Raw genomic sequence first — 16,978 nt, forward strand, 5'->3', positions numbered from 1 at the left:
TGAGAATCGACAAAGGGCTTTTTAAAAAAATGACTTTTCACTAAAGATCCACTACCTTAATTAGTTGAATGCTGAAAGAATTCTGAATAAGAAGCTGACCCAGGAATTTGAAGAGAGCATGAGAAAAATGTGAAAGTACGTTATTCTGGTTGTAAATTAATTCCTCTGTCTTTCTCTGAAGCGGTTCTCCCATCTGGGGGGTTGTTGCGGGAAAATGTAGCAACTCTTCACTTCCCAAGCAAAATCTGTAGAAACTGTTTCCAGTAGCTCCCAGTGTTTAGATAACTCATAAGCCTTGTTAATTCTATTATGAGATAAAATTCCTGTCTCTCCCTGGCTTTCTTCCCACAAATCAAGGGTGGGCTGTAGTCTTGCTTCTACAACAAGTAAATATTTCGTGCAGTGCTGCCCTTGTAAATTGTTTCATCTAGACTTGCTTAATAAAACGATGATTGTTCTGAGCTCATAGAATTAATCTTTTGAATATTGCAAATGCACTTTAAACTGTTCTTTTATTCCCCTTGAGAACCAGAACTATATAAATATTCAGTGTTTAGTCAGTTAAGATGTACCCAGTTTCTTTGGAATTGAATCCCAGAAATAATGCACATCGAGGCTGCATATTTTGTTTTACTAGTAGCAACTTGTAGTCAGAACTGAACTTTCCCCTGACCCCATGTTATTTACTTATATCAGACATTTCAAGGAAATGTCTTTTGATCGTTTGATCTCATTTTGTAGAAATCAGAAGCAGTGGAACTACTGTATCTTTGGCTAAATGTTTGATATCTGTAAAACGTTAAAAAAAAGGCAGCCTTGCTATATGCCTTCCTTATTTCTGTGGCATCTGTGAACAATTTGGGAAGGAAGAGATGCTTTTACTTTGTGTGCAACACTTCAGAAATATAGGAAGTGGCAGGAATTGCACTTTGGGAAGAGGGAAAGGGAAGTTGATGTAGTTCATGCCACCACACACCACAATTTTTGAAATCTTTTGTGACAAGGAAAAAAGACTTTGCCATTTGCCTAATTTAGTTCGTTTTGTTAGAGGTTGAACTTGATCCTCCTTTAATTTATCTTATTTTTGTATGCCTTAATCCAGTGATGGTTAATCTTTTTGGTGCTAAGCGCCCAAAGTGCGCCCGTACATGTGCGAATGCAAGCGTTCTTGCCTTAATTCCCAAAATGCAATGCAAGCGGTTCCTGGATTCACTGGCAACCAGAACCTCTCAATTGCCTTCATAAGTTGACACAGTGATATGACGGTGCACTTTATGACCACGGCCTTTAGAGAGGGAGTTGCCATTCCTAAATACTGTAGTTAAGCAAGCACCACCTGTACGTCTTCTAGATAGCTCTATGGCAGTGATGGCTAACCTTTTCGTCATCACCTGCCAAAAGCCCACATCCATAATGCAATGCAATGCATGTGTGCCCCCCTTGCACCCCGCCCCCATGGACATGACCCCCCCACTTGCACCCTGCCCCCCACACATATGCCCCCATGCCCCGTTTTGGCTTCCAGGTTGGTGCAGGAGGCCTTCCAGGCCCAAAATGGGCTGCCCCCCCACGCACCCTGCTTTGGGCCTGGAAGGCCTCCTGCACCAACCTGGAAGCAAAAATGGGGCACGGGGGTGCTGCATGACACTCCAAAATGCAATGCAAGCCCCCCCACATATGCACTTTGCCCCCCCCCCCCGCTCATGCATGGCAGAGATCCGAAGACCAGCTGGCTAGCGGGAGGCTGGGCTGGGACGACGGCTGGCATGCCTGCAGAGAGGGCTCTGCATGCCATCTGTAGCACGTGTGCCATAGGTTCGCCATCATAGCTCTAGGAGAAGCTATAGTTATCATTTTTTATTTAGTTTACTTTTCCGAATTTCTTTTTGAAAGTCAATGTCTGTCCTGTGGTCATTCTGGTGGATCCAAGCAGGAGAGATGAAATGAATATTTCCTTAAACCTTTTGAAAAGCTTTCTTTTTTTCCTATATGGCTTATTCCTCGGCCTTTTTTGTATGCTCTAATAGATGATGAACCTCAGAATGGAGCAGTCACATGGGGCAGCACCCTCTGTGAAGGCTGTTCTTCCTGTCTGTAATGGTTTTCTTGCTCTCAGACCAGAACCTTCAATTAGCCCCCCCTTAGGATTTTTCTCACTGCATTCTATTGAGCTGCAATTATTATGTAAAATTAGAAGCCATATTGTGGAGTGTTCTTCAGATCAGTTGGGCAGATGGAAAAGTATTAAATGGGATCCGTTTATTCCCCCCCCCCCCAAAAAAAAACCCTGGTCTTATTAAACCTCAGTGGGATCTACAGTGTAGGGAAAAGGAAAGAAAAAAGAGCATAGCAATGCTGTTTGCATAGGTGGTGTGGGCTGCATAGGCTTAGCGGGCGTTAAAGATATTTTAAGAATTGAGAATAGAAATGTGTAGCTTGGTTGAAGGTGGGCAGGAGTCTCATAATGATATCATAGCTCTTTACGTATAGTTGTCTGTTTTATTAATTCAGATGAAATATTCATGTGTTGTAAACACCATTTTCAAATGCCATGTGTATGCTTTTGTAATAGAAACATTCACTTTTCCTTCCAGCTGTACTGTTTGTACTTTTAAAGAGCTTAACATTTCTGGGAACCACATTGAAACCTTGACGGCACATTAGTTTTTGAATGGAGCCTTGGATTTTTCTAAAGAGAAATGAGCAACCCAGTCTCTGGAGATCAAAGCTGGGTTTCCTTTTGGGACAATTATAGCTCAGGGCTTGGCTGTGTTACGGGAAAAAGAATAACCATAGAGCCAATCTTGCAGTGCTTTCCTCTTTGTATGTTTGTATACACATGTGGGTTGGGTTCTGTGTTTGCAATTACTTGAGGTTTGGCTCAATCAGCATCTAAGATGCCAAATTCTGGAAAGATTGTACAGAATTCTGATCACATTTGCTGGATGAAATACCAGGATTCTGGTCAGACTGATTTTGATTTAAAACAGTTAAGCTAGACAGTGATGGTAGTAGACTCTTATTAGTTCTTGAGCAGCAGTGGTGGACTACAGATCAGGAGGTACTAATTAGAGCAAATGTTGAAATTCAGGTTGTAATTTTCTTACTCTAGGAGCAGGAGCAACTTTATTCCCGTTCTGGTACAGTGTCTTCTTCAACGTTTGATCAGCCAAGCCGTTATGTCAAGCTGTGGGTAAAGATGTTGACACCTCTGATTAAGAACTTCTTCTGAAATAAGGAGAGACAGATCGTCTTGGTGAGTATGATATGAGGCTTTTTATAGCTTCCTCTTATTGGGAAGCACTTCAGTTAACAGGAAATGCGTAGGGGCTGATTTCATTTTAAGGTACTTCTACAATGTGTAATGTTCTTGAACATTATGCAGTCTTGAGTTCTTGGTGTCAACTCTCACAGTCATAGGTCAGATTTCTTCTGGGAAATGTTTAAAAGCTATATGTAAAATAACTGGATCTCTCTACAACTTTAAATTCAATTGTGGAACACTATTTTGATTTTTAAGAATTCTGAGTCTGTAAGGGTACAAAATATATCAAAATTATGTTAATTTTGAATGTGCCCTGTTCTTTTGAGTAAAAATATATTTATGTTAAGAAAAGTTACAAATACATTTCTGTACATTTCCATCTTATTTAAACAAAAATAAGCCTTTTAAACGGAGAGACCTTTTTCAAAGAGTAAGGTAGCAACTCAGCTTTATTAAAGTAGAAATATGCTGGAACAGTGAGACATATTTTTAGCCAACTATCTCAGAGCAAAACATAGAACTAAATTTTGCCTTCTCCTCTGGAACTTTCCTTTCACTTATTTTAAATTTCCTTTCACTTATTTCATTTTGGTGCACAATAATGTATTTTAATAATTATCAGCTATTGATTTTCTGTCATAAATATATATGGCCACAAATAAAGAAATTTGTTTTGATTTTTGTTGTTTCCGCAGTGAGAAAACTTCTCCCCAGAAATTCAAAATTAAAATAAGGACTCGTGAAAGGACAGGGAAGCGTAAAATTCTGTATTGTTGAGGGTAAACAGACATACAGTAGGCTTATCTAAGAATGAATCTACTGGGTAGGGGCACCCAAGAGTCAGCCCTCTTCTTTCAATAGAAGAATGCCTGGAAGACTTAAATTTTGGGAGGAGACATTGCTCATAAAGACTTAACTAATGGTGAGCCTCAAGGCCTATTACTCATTTGTGAAACTGAGCATATTTAAGAACTACACAAGTTGGTTTCAACCCAACATGAAAATAGATTTAATTGCTGGGCCTGTTCCTTTTCATATGGCTAGAAATTAGTCATAAAAGAACCTGAACATTTCCCTTCAGGAAAAGAAAAGGCTGTCCATAATCTGTTTCAGAGAAAAAGAAAGCTCAGAGGATTATATGGATCTTCTGTTTAGTAATTAATATCACTACATAAATGTGTGTTCTCATATAATCCAAATGTTATTTTACCTATCTGAGAATTTTATTTTGGGTTTGGTAACTATGAGGAGATATAAAAGGAATCGAATACCTGTTTCTTAGATACTAGAAGTCTTAGACAACATTTACATTGGGCTTTTGAGATTTTTTATATTGTTTAAATATTTTTAGATATGTATTTTCTAATTTGTAAGAAGACTATTTTTTAATAAAAGAGGTGTTCTATGATAGTTAAATACCGCACCCATCATCTGTTGTGTGCTTCTTTAGAACAGTATAGGATAGCCAGAGATAGCACAAATCTAATTCTGTTGTACCCTTGAGTAGGTACCTAGGTTCTGAGGAATCAAAAGAATTTTGGTAGCACCGAATTAACAAATTTGTTAGCTGGAAAAAGTGCTGCCACATTTCTTCTGGTATTTTGGTTCGATAGACTCCATAGACATTTTCTGCAGCACTTACAATAAGAAACACTAGATTCCAAGAAACTAATTTTTGGATTTTAAGTAATTTTAATATACTAATCTATTAGTCATATCAAATAATCCCTCCCCCTGGGTATGTAAATAGTGTAAGGGAGGGAAATTTGTAGCTCTCTAGATGTTCCTGAGCGCTGTCCAGACAGCATAGCTATTCAGAAATAATGTGAGTGGGACTATAAGAATAGCTGGTGGATTGCAGTTTGCAGCTTCTGGCTACAATTTTCTTTAGAAAGCAAAATAATGTAGTAAGAATATTACACTTGGAGTGGGGCCTCAGAGGGAATAAAGTGGCTGGGAAATGATGCAAAAAATTAGGAGCCAACAAAAGAGAGTTTGGACGTTGTCGTCAAAACACCTCACTTCTGAAGAGTAGAAAAAATTATTCCTAGTACTTGCTATTGATAAGCCCTTCATCCACAAACTTAAGGAGGAGAAAAAGTCCTTGATGTGACTGTAATTCAGGGCAGGGGCAGGGGTGTCAAATTCGTGTTGCCACGTGACATATCATGACTTTCCCCCCTTTCACTAAACCAAGTGTGGGCATGGCCAGTGCGTGACGCATCCAGCCCGCAAGGCCACAAGTTTGACAGCCCTGCTGTAGGAGATTTCATTAAAGCACCATGTTAGTCGGCTAGAAATAGATTTTGAGGAGAAAATTCACGGTTTTGGTCTTAAATGGCTTTAGCAAGGTTGGATTGGCAGTTGGGGAAAGAGTATAGGGTTGTACCCTTTTCAGTTTCTCTCTGAAGTGCTATTTGTTTTGTTTCCCTTTTGCATAAGCAAAGTTCATGCCGTTTCCTTCTTGTAATTCAAAGGAGCTGAAGAACCTCCCCTGCTGCTGACTTAAGAATGCATCTAGACTTATTTGTAATATGTTCTGGTCAACCAAGTTCCTCTGTTGTTTCATTCCAACCATGGTAGATTTTAAAAAGAATAATAGTAAAATAGCAATAGCAATAGCAGTTGACTTATATACTGCTTCATAGGCCTTTCAGGCCTCTCTAAGCGGTTTACAGAGAGTCAGCATATTGCCCCCAACAATCTGGGTCCTCATTTTACCCACCTCGGAAGGATGGAAGGCTGAGTCAACCCTGAGCCGGTGAGATTTGAACCGCTGAACTGCTGATCTAGCAGTAGCCTGCAGTGCTGCATTTAACCACTGCGCCACCTTGGCTCTAAAATGTACTTTGTGAACACAGAGTGGGTCCTAATTTTCCTTGCTTTGGCTTCTGATGCTAAGAGCAAAACAGAAGAAGAAAAGACTGTGACCAAGTTGCTACGAGGAAAAAAGAATCAATAGATAATTATTTTGTTAGAGAGTGGGAATTATAATTTTACTATGCTGTTAATACCATTTTAAATGTTGGAAGTACATTAAAAATTGCCTTTAAACAAAAATCTGCTTTGAAAACTGATGCATGCTCCGAATTGCCAAGGAAGCAAGATTTAATTTTCACACAGAGAACTGCAGGCCTTCTACTGTTTGAGTTAATAGCCCTGCATAATTCTTCAGACAATTCTTTTCAATTGCTGAATGGAAAAAAAAATAGAATGAGTTTACAAGCAGTCCTGCGATAGTCTTGCTCCTTAATAATGTTTGACTGTAATGTGTGAAGCTAATTTGTGAACTGCTGAGGAGTGGAAATTCTTTTCATCTGATATGGGATCATTCACCCCATTGCATCAATGTGCTTTCGTCCTCTCCTTGGTGACAGATCCTGAAATACAGTGGTCCTTTACTCTGCCTCAGGCACAAGACTTGCGGTGTTGCTGCCCTCACGTGGGCAGCCACTGCTGCTGTTCAGCGTAAGGCAGTGCATTCCTCTCTTGGTGTGACTGGATGAGGCAGAGTGGGGGAAGGAAGAGAGCAAAACATTAGTGCAGGCCTTATCCTTAGCTTCCCTCATTTGCTTGCTTTTTTCTCAGCTTCTCTGGGGAATTTTCCCATGCCCAGTGCTTTTGGGAAGACCAAAGCATGCAAAGATGTGGTGGGAGAGGTGACAAGATTTTATTAGAAACTACTTTCCTGCCATATAGCTTCGATGTGGCTTTAATTTATCAGCAGTGGGTTGGCACTGAGGTGAAAGCTCTGTTGGGAAAACATATGTGCAACATGAGATAAGTTGAGCCAATTTGGAGCTGGGTACAGAAGTGATATGGATGAGCACCACATAAACAAGAAGTCTGTTAGTGTCCCAGGCATAAAGCTACACGATACCTCTTCTAATCAAAGACTACAATATTACCTTTGTATTTTGATAGTAAACAGCCTTATAGTAAGCATGTTCTACCTTTTATCAGATCAATGAGTATTTTGAGCAGGTGCCTAGATTTGCTGTTACTGACTGCTCTAAAGAGTGAATTCCAGTGTAAGACTAAAAAAAAGTTAAGGATATATTTGGGTATTTTTTTTCTTTAAAAATTGGAGGAATATATGGGTTTTTAAAAATTTGCTAATTAGATAAGGACACGGTGGCTCAGTGGCTAAGATACTGAACTTGTCGATCAGAGGGGTTGGCAGTTTGGCAGTTTGAATCCTTACCGCCACATAATGTAGTGAGCTCCCGTTACTTGTCCCAACTTCTGCCAACCTAGCTGTAAAAAGCACGTAAAAAATGCAAGTAGAAAAATAGGGACCACCTTTGGTGGGAAGGTAGTAGTGTTCTGTGTGCTTTTGACTTTTGCTGGCCACATGACCACAGAGACTTCTTTGGACAGCGCTGGCTTTTCGGCTTTGAAACGGAGATGAGCACTGCCCCCTAGAGTTGGAAACAACTAGCACATATGTGCGAGGGGAACCTTTACCTTTATATGTATGGGCTTTTTTGCTAATTAGATAAGCCTAATAAAAGTTGCTTATTAACATTTGTAATCAGATTCCTAAAACTTCAGGAATCACTGAGGACTTTTAAATAATAATTATCAGGAAGTGATAGGCATCATTCAGCTGTGGACACTTTCTCCTTCCCCACACAATGGCCTCTTGATATTTATTTTATTTTGCTTATTTACTTTTTGGAGAGCAAAATGTTAAAAGTAAGTTCAAATCTTAAACCAGAAAGATAGTTTACATACTACACAAGTATATACTGAAATAACATAAATTTAATTCATATCAACAATAACTAATATGTCTCATGCACTGGTCTATCTTGAATAGACAAGGCAAGTAAACAGGAGAAATTCATTGATTGTACAAGAAGTATAATTTCCCTGAATAAGTGCACATTTATTTACAATTTTTGGACATCATAACAAGTCTTTTTTTGAATGGAAATGTGATAATGTCCTATCAAGCATTGTGCATTTTTAAGGAATGCTGGCTGTGCAATTTCAAACACTCCAGAGCTGAGTTTCATTACAAGCCTGACAGTGATCCAAGTTAGATCTGGTGGTGAGCCAATATTGTGGGAGGCAGAAGTGAAAAGATTTGGCTAGATGGGCATGACCTCACAGGCAGCTTCAGAAGTAACCTAGTAGGTTAATAGAGGCAATCCAAGATGATAAAGCAGGAACAGGTCCTGGTGTTTGTACAGAGAAATGTCTATCACCAGGATAAGTAAGTGTTGGGTGAGAGGTGACTCTGGGTTCAAAATGGTTTAGATTCCATTTGTACCTTAACATTCAGAGTTTTGAGCAAATTATTTCACTATTAGATTGACCAGGTTTTAGTTAATGAAATGAGTTTTATGGCTAGCTATCCTTGCAAGTGCAAGTTACAATTTCACCAAGTTCCATGTATGGCCAGTAAGGTGAAGATGTCTGGGTTAAGCCATAAGCTGTTAAGTGATAGTTACTGCAGTCTTATTTTTCTTTTTTTCTGTGTGTGTGCGCTTGCAGAGCCACTATTTGGGCAGACCACCTTTCTGTCATTCGGGGAGAATAATTAAATATAGGAACAATGTTATTAATGATCACTTGAGTAGGAACATCAGGCCAGATATATTTTAAAATAAATTTTATTTTGAAACTTACAATTACTTTGCTTGGGGTTTTCAGGGAAAGGATATAAGTCCTGTGATGGAATGGACAAAATGTTATCAGGCATTAAATCTGTAAGAGTAAAGCAACTCCAGCAAGAATCCACTTAGCCGGCTTCTCTTTTGTTTTCAGGTTGAAAGTCCAGACGTAGGTGGGGCCTCTTGTGCGTGTCTTGTACACGGGACACTCATACATGTTCTTGATATCCATGCGATCCACAGGGATGGCCTTGATGAAAATGACTGGCATCGAAGGCGTCAGCTCCTTCAGGCGTGCATCCGTGATGACCCCCGTCTGAGTATCCCAGCGTGCACCTGCAACGATAATGGGGCAGTACTCTCAAGAGCAGTTGTTTTGCAGCAAGGCTAAGGAAAGGGAGTTTGCATGATCATCAACCTGCTAACGTTAGCAATAAGGCTACCTGCTAGACTTTGGCTTGCACTTGCTTTTGATGCTATGCCGGTGGTTTACTTAACATGCTTTACAGGAATATAAGCAAAATGAAACAATTGGATTCATACCCTGCCCTTGGCCTGCAGCAGCTATTATTTTATTGCAGAAGGTTGTGCACTCCTACAAGGTCTTTTAACATAAAGTCCATTCATACACAGCTAAGCAGAAAAATCTAGGCTTGTTTTGCTCAACTTTAAAAAACAGCTTCTAAAAAAAAAAGGGAGGGGGGGGGAAATGTATCTTAGACCCAAAGTAGAAAGGATTGTGGAAGCTGTCCTCTTGTTTTTTAAACACAGGTTGGTTTGCTAATGCAATGGATCTGCTGCCCTCTACTGATATGAAATAAAAGAGGCAGCTAGCCAAACATCTGTCTGGTTTATTTTTTTGGTCGGTGGGGATGGTGGTGTCAAATATTTATTTCTCAGAATGAATTTAGAGGATTCTTTCTGATTCTGCTGTGGGTGCAAAGAGTATTGCCAAGTGGCTGATTTCTAGCATAATTTCTGTCAAATAGTCTTTGTATAAGGATGAAAGTTGGACACTGAAAAAGAAAGAGAGATGGATAGAAATATAGTTGTCTTTGAATTATAGATCTGGAGATGGAAAATAAGGGTACCACAGACTGCAGTAATCATTCAATAAAACCTGGACCAAATTAAAGCTGACTGTTCTTTTGCAGCAGCGATCAACAATGGAAGCAAGTAGATGATGGGCTAGAAAAAAATCACGTTGTGAATGGATGGATCAAAGAAATGACAGGGTAGTTGTTGGAATATATATGAGATGCACTAGGGGTCAGGCTGAGGTAATGAATATTCATCTATGCAGTCACCAGGTGTCGGACCTGACTCTAGGGACTTAAACTACCAAAGAGGAATTTTAATTTCAAGGTTACTCAAAGTCACTGCACTCCTGATATATTGGCCTGCAACCCTCAGTGTTCCCATGGTAATTATAGAAGCTGTCATTGAACAGCAATTGAAGAATTCTCTTCTATTCTTTAATTTTGGAGAATGTGAAATGGGCACCTGAATTATTTTATTTTTCTTGGTTACAGAATTGTGGAACAGATGCAACACTGGTAGAGAAAGCCTAAAAACAACATTCTGCAAAAATCTCTCAGGAATTTATCTCTTTAGTCTCAAAGTAAAATCTGAAAATTCTGTTTCCAAAATTATTTTCTTTCTCCTCTTCCTATCTGTTCGGCAAATTGCTGTGGAAGAAAACACCAATGTTTGTTTGTAAGCTGCACTCATGCTTGAGAAGGGTTTTGAAATTAAACTCGGGGTCCCACAAAACAATGTCCATATCTTATCTACACTACTAGAGGAATGGTCTGTACCTTCCATGAAAAGCCCATAAATATAGGAGCCTTCTCGAGGTGGAGCTGTCATATCTTCCCGGGTTTTCTTGGTAACTTCCACTGAGAGACACATTCTGTCAAGAGGCCATTCATTCCTCCTAGCCATGGACTGCATAATGGCAGTCAGGAAAGACTGAGGATTGAAGAAACCTGCTAGCCACACAGTTGTGGGCAGGGCAAAATCTGTAGTCCAAGCCTCCAGCTCCTGGAAATGAAAATAGTGGCAGTGTTTTATAGATAAGCATATTAAAGACCGCACATACTTCATATTGCCCCTTTAATTCTCCTGCGTGTTCTTTAAAAATATATACAGCTTGAATGGGAAGATATATTAAATAAAATTTGCTGAACAAATTGGAGTAAGCACTCTGAGATTTGGGTGATAGCAAAAAATCCAGACAAATAGAGTGGTCTTTTTGTTTTGCTTTGTGTACTATTAAACAGCGTTAAGGTACAGGAGCTTTGACAATCTTCTGTTTTAAAAACTTCTTTTGTCAAGGCAAACTTACAAAAGAATTGGAGCACAAATGGATCACAGTGTTGGTATAAGCTACTATAAATTTATTCCTTCTGTAGTCTTCTGTAAAAACACTGGGAGAAAAGGGGTGGGGGACAGCTGTTGGACCTAGCAGAATTTCTAGAGACTTGTCTATTGCTGGCCATTATGATAACTTTGGGTGAAACACTGCAATAAAACCATTCTTTTATGAATAATATGTGAGTCTGTTTTGTTCTGCTTCTGTTATTTAACTTTTAAAAGGAAAAAAAAAACAAATTAAGTGGGTCACCAAGAAACAGAAAGGTATTGCAGAGATCTGGAAGAAGATAAGGAAATACAAAGTTTTTTCTTGACTGCAGGATACCAACTCATTCTCCTTTCAATTTTTAAAGGTAGTGGTATAGTTTCTCCCTGGCAGCTACAGTGTTTCTTTTTTTAAATGTTGCCAGGCCTGCTCTGTGGGAACACCAAATCCCAGAATTCATAACACAAACAAGGCATGCAATAGCTGGAAATAATAGTCCTCCCACATATGTAAAACAAACTATACACCTGTTATGTAGATGCACAGTTGTCATGGTCAAAGGAGGACAATAGGAAACTCAAGAATATCATTAATAGTTAATTTAATAATTTCAAAAGGGAAGAGAATAGAAACCGACTACCCTTCCTAGATATTTCTGAGGAAACTGCCAGTTTCAACTCAGGTGTACTAAAAATAACAAACCAAGGGGTACCCTACCAATCCAACTGTCTGCAAGAAAAGCTGTGTAAGAATGCCATACAGCCAAGAACTTCAAAGTAAAGTAACATTATGTTAATAAAATAGAAAAAAAAATTTTCTATGCAGCCAACTAGAACCCAACCACAACTCATGAAAAGATCAATTCTCCCATAAAACCCAAAAATATTTAAAAATTGCAAGCAGTTTACTTCATTTGCTATAGACATCAGAATAATAAAAATTCCAAAAAATCTCTCTAAAAATCTGAAGAAACCCCAAAGACCCAACAACTGAAGAAGACGGGACAGACAGACAGACAGTTATTTGCAAGATACAATGCAAGGATTCTGAATGTCACCAAGTAGAAAAAACAAGCAGCTTATCAGAACACATCCATAAACTAGTTCTTACAAAACACGATTCTTTAATTTCATAGCACGTTGACAAATGCAACCATAAATTCACCTGGGAAACTGTTTTAGATCAATGCGAGAGAATTTGTAAAAGCCAAAGGCATTCTGATCGATCAGCCATTAACAAACACATAAAATCCCAGTGTATAAACTATTTTTAAAAAGCAGTGATCCAACAAGGAAGCAAGCAGCCTGAGGCACATCCTTATACCCAGCAATTAAATAGATGAGTGAGAATACAATAGATAGGAGCAATTTTCAGAGAAATAATAGTGTCAACCAAACTAGTTAAACAAATTGGAAACAGGCAATCTACACCATTCCTGATCAGGCTGCTACTCATAAAAAGCCATCAAATGATAATATTACCTAGTATAGTAATTCCAAGATCACCGCAGATGGGGGCTGCAGCCAAGAAATTAAAAGATGCTTGCTCCTGGGGAGGAAAGCTATGGCAAATCTAGACAGCAGAGACATCACCTTGCCAACAAAAGTGCATATAGTCAAGGCTGTGGTTTTTCCATTTGCAATGTATGGCTGTGAAAGTTGGACCATAAGAAAGGTTGAGCGCCAAAGAATTGAGGCCTTTGAACTATGGTGCTGGAGAAGACTCCTGCGAGTCCCTTGGACTGCAAAGCGATCAAACCGGTCAGTCCTAGAGAAGATCAACCCTGACTGCTCTTTAAAAGGCCAGATTCTGAAGATGAAACTCAAATACTTTGGCCACTTAATGAGAAGGAAGGACTCACTGGAAAAGAGCCTAATGCTGGGAAAGATTGAGGGCAAAAGAAGAAGGGGACGGCAGAGAATGAGGTGGCTAGATGGAGTCACTAAAGCAGTAGGCGTGAGCTTAAATGGACTACAGAGGATGGTAGATGACAGGAAGGCCTGGAGGAATGTTGTCCATGGGGTCACGATGGGTCAGACACGACTGCACAACTAACAACAACATAGCAATAGCACTTAGATTTATATACCGCTTCACAATGCTTTACAGCCCTCTCCAAATGGTTTATAGAGTCAGCATTTCTCCTAGGCGCTGCTTGGAGTGACCAAGCACGGGTTAACTTCAGTTTGCTTCCCAAGGAACTGAGTTTTAAAGTTGATTGTAGCTCTGCCTCCTGGTTGCCTCTCAGAGGCTCAGTTTCAAAAAACTCAGTCGCCCTATAGGACGTATTTCTGGGGCTCCAGTCCTTGTACAGCAAGCTGGACCCCGAATCCTAGAGTTAGTGTAGCTCCTTTTATTCTATTTCTTCGTTTTTAGCTTAGTATTTAGCTGTATTTACTTTGCAGTTCATCTGTTGCCTATCAAGCCTCCGATTGCTCTAATTGCCTCCGCAGCATTGGGACAGGCTAGTTGCGGCGCTGACAGCCCAGGCGCTGTTCTGGGCGAACGTAAGGTCGGAGTGCTTGGGGCAGCAGCCTCTTGAGCCTGAGGGGCAAGCTAGGCAGCCAGGGATCCCCTCACGAGGAGCGTTAGGCTCCCCAAAGCCCTGTCGCTGCTTAATTCGTGCGCGTGCGAATGACCGCCATTTTGGATTGCCGAATTTGGCGCGTTTCGTTCCTTTTGGCTCCTGCCTTGCCGCACAGCCTGTCCCACCTCGCAGATCGCTGCGGAGGGCCGCCCTAAGCCCAGGGTCTTGCGCTGGGTGGCCAGACAGACTCTTGCCCTCCTCTATCTTGGACCAGCGGCCGCAGGGAACTTGGGCCTAGCCAGCCTTACTACCTGCCTCAAGGGATCTGCAGGCGCTTGGCTGATTCAGCAGCCAGCTCCACTAAGGCCTCATCTGCCATCCAAGGCCTAATCCCTCGGGCCCGATTCGAGGTCCAGGCCTACCCATCATCAGGCCTGTTCCTTCAAGATTGCTGACAGCATGGAGAAGCAGATCAGCCCTCAGCGCAGCAATGAAGGGAAGCACAGAGGCAGCCAGACCGGGCCCACACCCACCAAGCGAAGTAGGCCCAATCCATCGGCCAAGGGTGTTGGAGTGGGCTCTTCCCCCAGGGAGAATCAGCATAAAGCCGGGATGACCTCTAAGGCTGAGGAAAAAATGGCAATGCGCCGCCAGAAGGCCCTGGAGAAACAATTCCAGAAGGCCCAGGCCGCACAGCATAAGAATTCAGTGGAACCCTCCCCAAGTGAGATCGGGGGTGGTTCTCCCTGGAGTGTCTTCCAGCAAGGGGAATCTCCCTTAGACCCAGACAGTGAGGATTTTAGGTTCTCCCCCAACCCTCATAGGGCATCCCTGGGGTCACCTACCCATTCCATGGCTGAGGAGGAATCCTTGGCTCCCTCTGAATTGGAGCTCTTCCCCCCCAGGGTCAGGAGGCCATTCTATCTAAGACCATGGAGGAGGTTGTGGCACGAGCCATATCAAAAGGCATTTCCAATGGCATGTTGCAGTTAGCGGCCAAGCTGCCCTCTGTGGCCCCCCAACTGCTGCCAGCCAAGTTGCATGCCCTAAGGCCCCTGAAGCTAGGGCATCATCTCCTACCCCAATGGGTCTTAGTGAGGTCTCAGACCTGGAAGAGGCTGAGGTAGAGGTCCCGGTTCTCTCGGATGATGAGAACCCCCTCCCTGAGCAGGCCACCAGTTCAGGCCTTTTCAACCCCACTATGTTTAGGGCCATTCTCACCAAGGCCTGGGCCAGATGGGTCTTCCAGCCCCTGCAGCCAAACCTCCATCTGAGCAGGCCACAGATGTGGCCATAGGGCCCCAGGACCCTGGTGCAGGCCTATTTAAGGAGGTGCCTCCACCCCTAGAACTGGTTCCGGCCCCGCAGTTATTCCTAGATATTGTCCAATGCCAATGGGCCCAGCCGGGGACCATGGCCAGTCCTAGTGGGACGGATAGGAAGCTGTACACGATGGAGGCCCCACTGGAGGAACTCCTAAAGCTTCCCCAGGTGGATGACCTTATCGTGGCCCTAACCTCCCCCTCTTCCCTTCCTGCAGAATTGCTGGAAGGGCTTAAGGCGGAGGACAAGAGAGCAGAATCCGCGGCTCTTAAGACCCACCAGGCTACCGCCTGGGCCATGCACGCTTCCGCCAGCTCCTCTTATTTTGGCAGGGCAGCCCTGTTCTGGCTCCGCAAGTTGCGGGCTGGGCTTCCGGCAGGGAACTCCAGAACTAGGCAGGACATCACTAAGATTATTGCCGCTGTGGAGTACTCCGCCGACGCCTCCCTGGCGGCCACTAAATTTTCTTCCAGGGCCCTGGCCTCGAATGTCACCTCGAGGCGCCTGCTGTGGCTTCGGCACTGGCAGGCTGACATGAAGGCGAAATGGAAGGTGGCTTCCGCTCCCTTCAAAGGGGGTAAGCTCTTTTGGGGAGGCCTTGGACCCATTCCTAACTGAGTCCAAGGACAAACGCCAAGTGCTCCCTCCAGTCACCAAAAAGCAGGAACGAAAGGGCCAGCCCTTTCGTAAGAATTCCTTTCGAACAGCGAGCCCTCCACCTCCGGTGGCTCCAGTCACGCCTACGTACCCCCTCAGGATCGCTCCCAGGATAGGTCCTCGTTTAGGGACAGAGGCAGACAGCAGGGGTTCCGCAAGCCTTTCCGAGGGGGTTATTCAAACAAATCCTTTCGGAAATCCAAGTGACCATCACAGGTCTCCCCCCATAGGCGGCCGGCTTCAGCTCTATGCCGCCCAGTGGGAGGAAACGACGATGGACAGTTGGGTCAGGAATACGGTCCATCATGGGCTGACTCTGGAGTTCCTGTCCTTTCCCCCTCGAACCTTCCTCCGTTGCCCCATCCCCAGGTCCGCCCACAAGCTCCAACTGATGAGGGTGGAGATAGACCACCTCCTGGAGATAGCGGCCATAGAGGAGGTCCCCAGGGGTCAAGAAGGCAGGGAGTTTTATTCCATCCTCTTCCTGGTCCCCAAGTCATCAGGTGGGGTGAGGGCGATCCTGGACCTCAAGAAGCTGAACAAACATCTAGCATACAAGGGCTTCAAGATGCAGTCTCTCCAGACCATCCTGGGCTGCGTCAGATGGGGTGATCTGCTGACTTCGATCGACCTGAAAGAAGCGTACCTGCATGTTCCGATTCACTCGGCGCTTCGCAAGTTCTTGAGGTTCCAGTTCGCCGATCGCCATTACCAGTACAAGGCCCTCCCCTTCGGACTCTTGTCGGCCCCGCGGACGTTCACCAAGTTGCTGGCTGCTGTGGCTGCACGGCTCCAGTCTCTTCCCGTGAGATTGGAATGCTACCTGGACAACATCCTTATACACTCGTCATCCAGGGGGCAGGCCCACGCAGACCTGACCACCACCATCAAGGTCCTGCAACTCCACGGGTTCTCCGTCAACCTCGCCAAGAGCCACCTGAACCCAACCTGCAGAATCCAGCACCTTGGAACGATCATCGATTCTGAGACCTGCCAAGTCTTCCTCACTCAGGAGAGAATAAACAGCATCTGGACCCTGGTGAGGAGCATCTGCTCGACCGGGTCTGCATCAGTCGTCTCTCTCTTGCAGCTGATGGGGAAGCTGGTATCGTGCATCTCGGTGGTCCCATGGGCGCGGTTGCACACACAAGAACTGCAGTGGTTCCTGATCCCTCTCCAAAGGAGGAAGGCCAGCAACTCCAGACGCGTGATACGGGTCCCCC

The 16,978-nt window shown here is 43.1% G+C and overlaps 2 protein-coding genes across 3 annotated transcripts in view; one reads left to right on the forward strand and one right to left on the reverse strand.

The window, feature by feature from the left end:
- Nucleotides 1–11,438, forward strand: part of PGS1 (phosphatidylglycerophosphate synthase 1) — a 45,312-nt gene extending 33,874 nt beyond the window's left edge. Inside the window, exons 9-10 of one of the 2 annotated variants that reach the window (XM_087710101.1) lie at nt 3,113–3,256; nt 9,041–11,438. In XM_087710101.1, the coding sequence (XP_087566227.1) occupies nt 3,113–3,232 (120 nt within the window). In that variant the 3' untranslated portion in view covers nt 3,233–3,256; nt 9,041–11,438. Of the gene's footprint in view, nt 1–3,112; nt 3,257–5,742; nt 5,874–9,040 lie in introns of those variants that run through there. The other variant, XM_087710103.1, reaches the window with a different exon arrangement.
- DNAH17 (dynein axonemal heavy chain 17) overlaps nt 8,871–16,978 on the reverse strand; it is a 145,529-nt gene continuing 137,421 nt past the window's right edge. The window contains exons 80-81 of the mRNA XM_087710100.1: nt 10,704–10,929; nt 8,871–9,222 (exon numbers count right to left, since the gene is read on the reverse strand). Coding sequence (XP_087566226.1) covers nt 8,975–9,222; nt 10,704–10,929 — 474 coding nt within the window. The 3' untranslated portion in view covers nt 8,871–8,974. The remainder of the gene's footprint in view (nt 9,223–10,703; nt 10,930–16,978) is intronic.

Source organism: Thamnophis sirtalis, unplaced genomic scaffold, assembly GCF_051295495.1.
Source record: "Thamnophis sirtalis isolate CommonGarterSnake01/CBP01778 unplaced genomic scaffold, rThaSir2_p1.2 scaffold_3, whole genome shotgun sequence".
In the NCBI taxonomy this organism is placed as follows: Eukaryota; Metazoa; Chordata; class Lepidosauria; order Squamata; family Natricidae; genus Thamnophis; species Thamnophis sirtalis.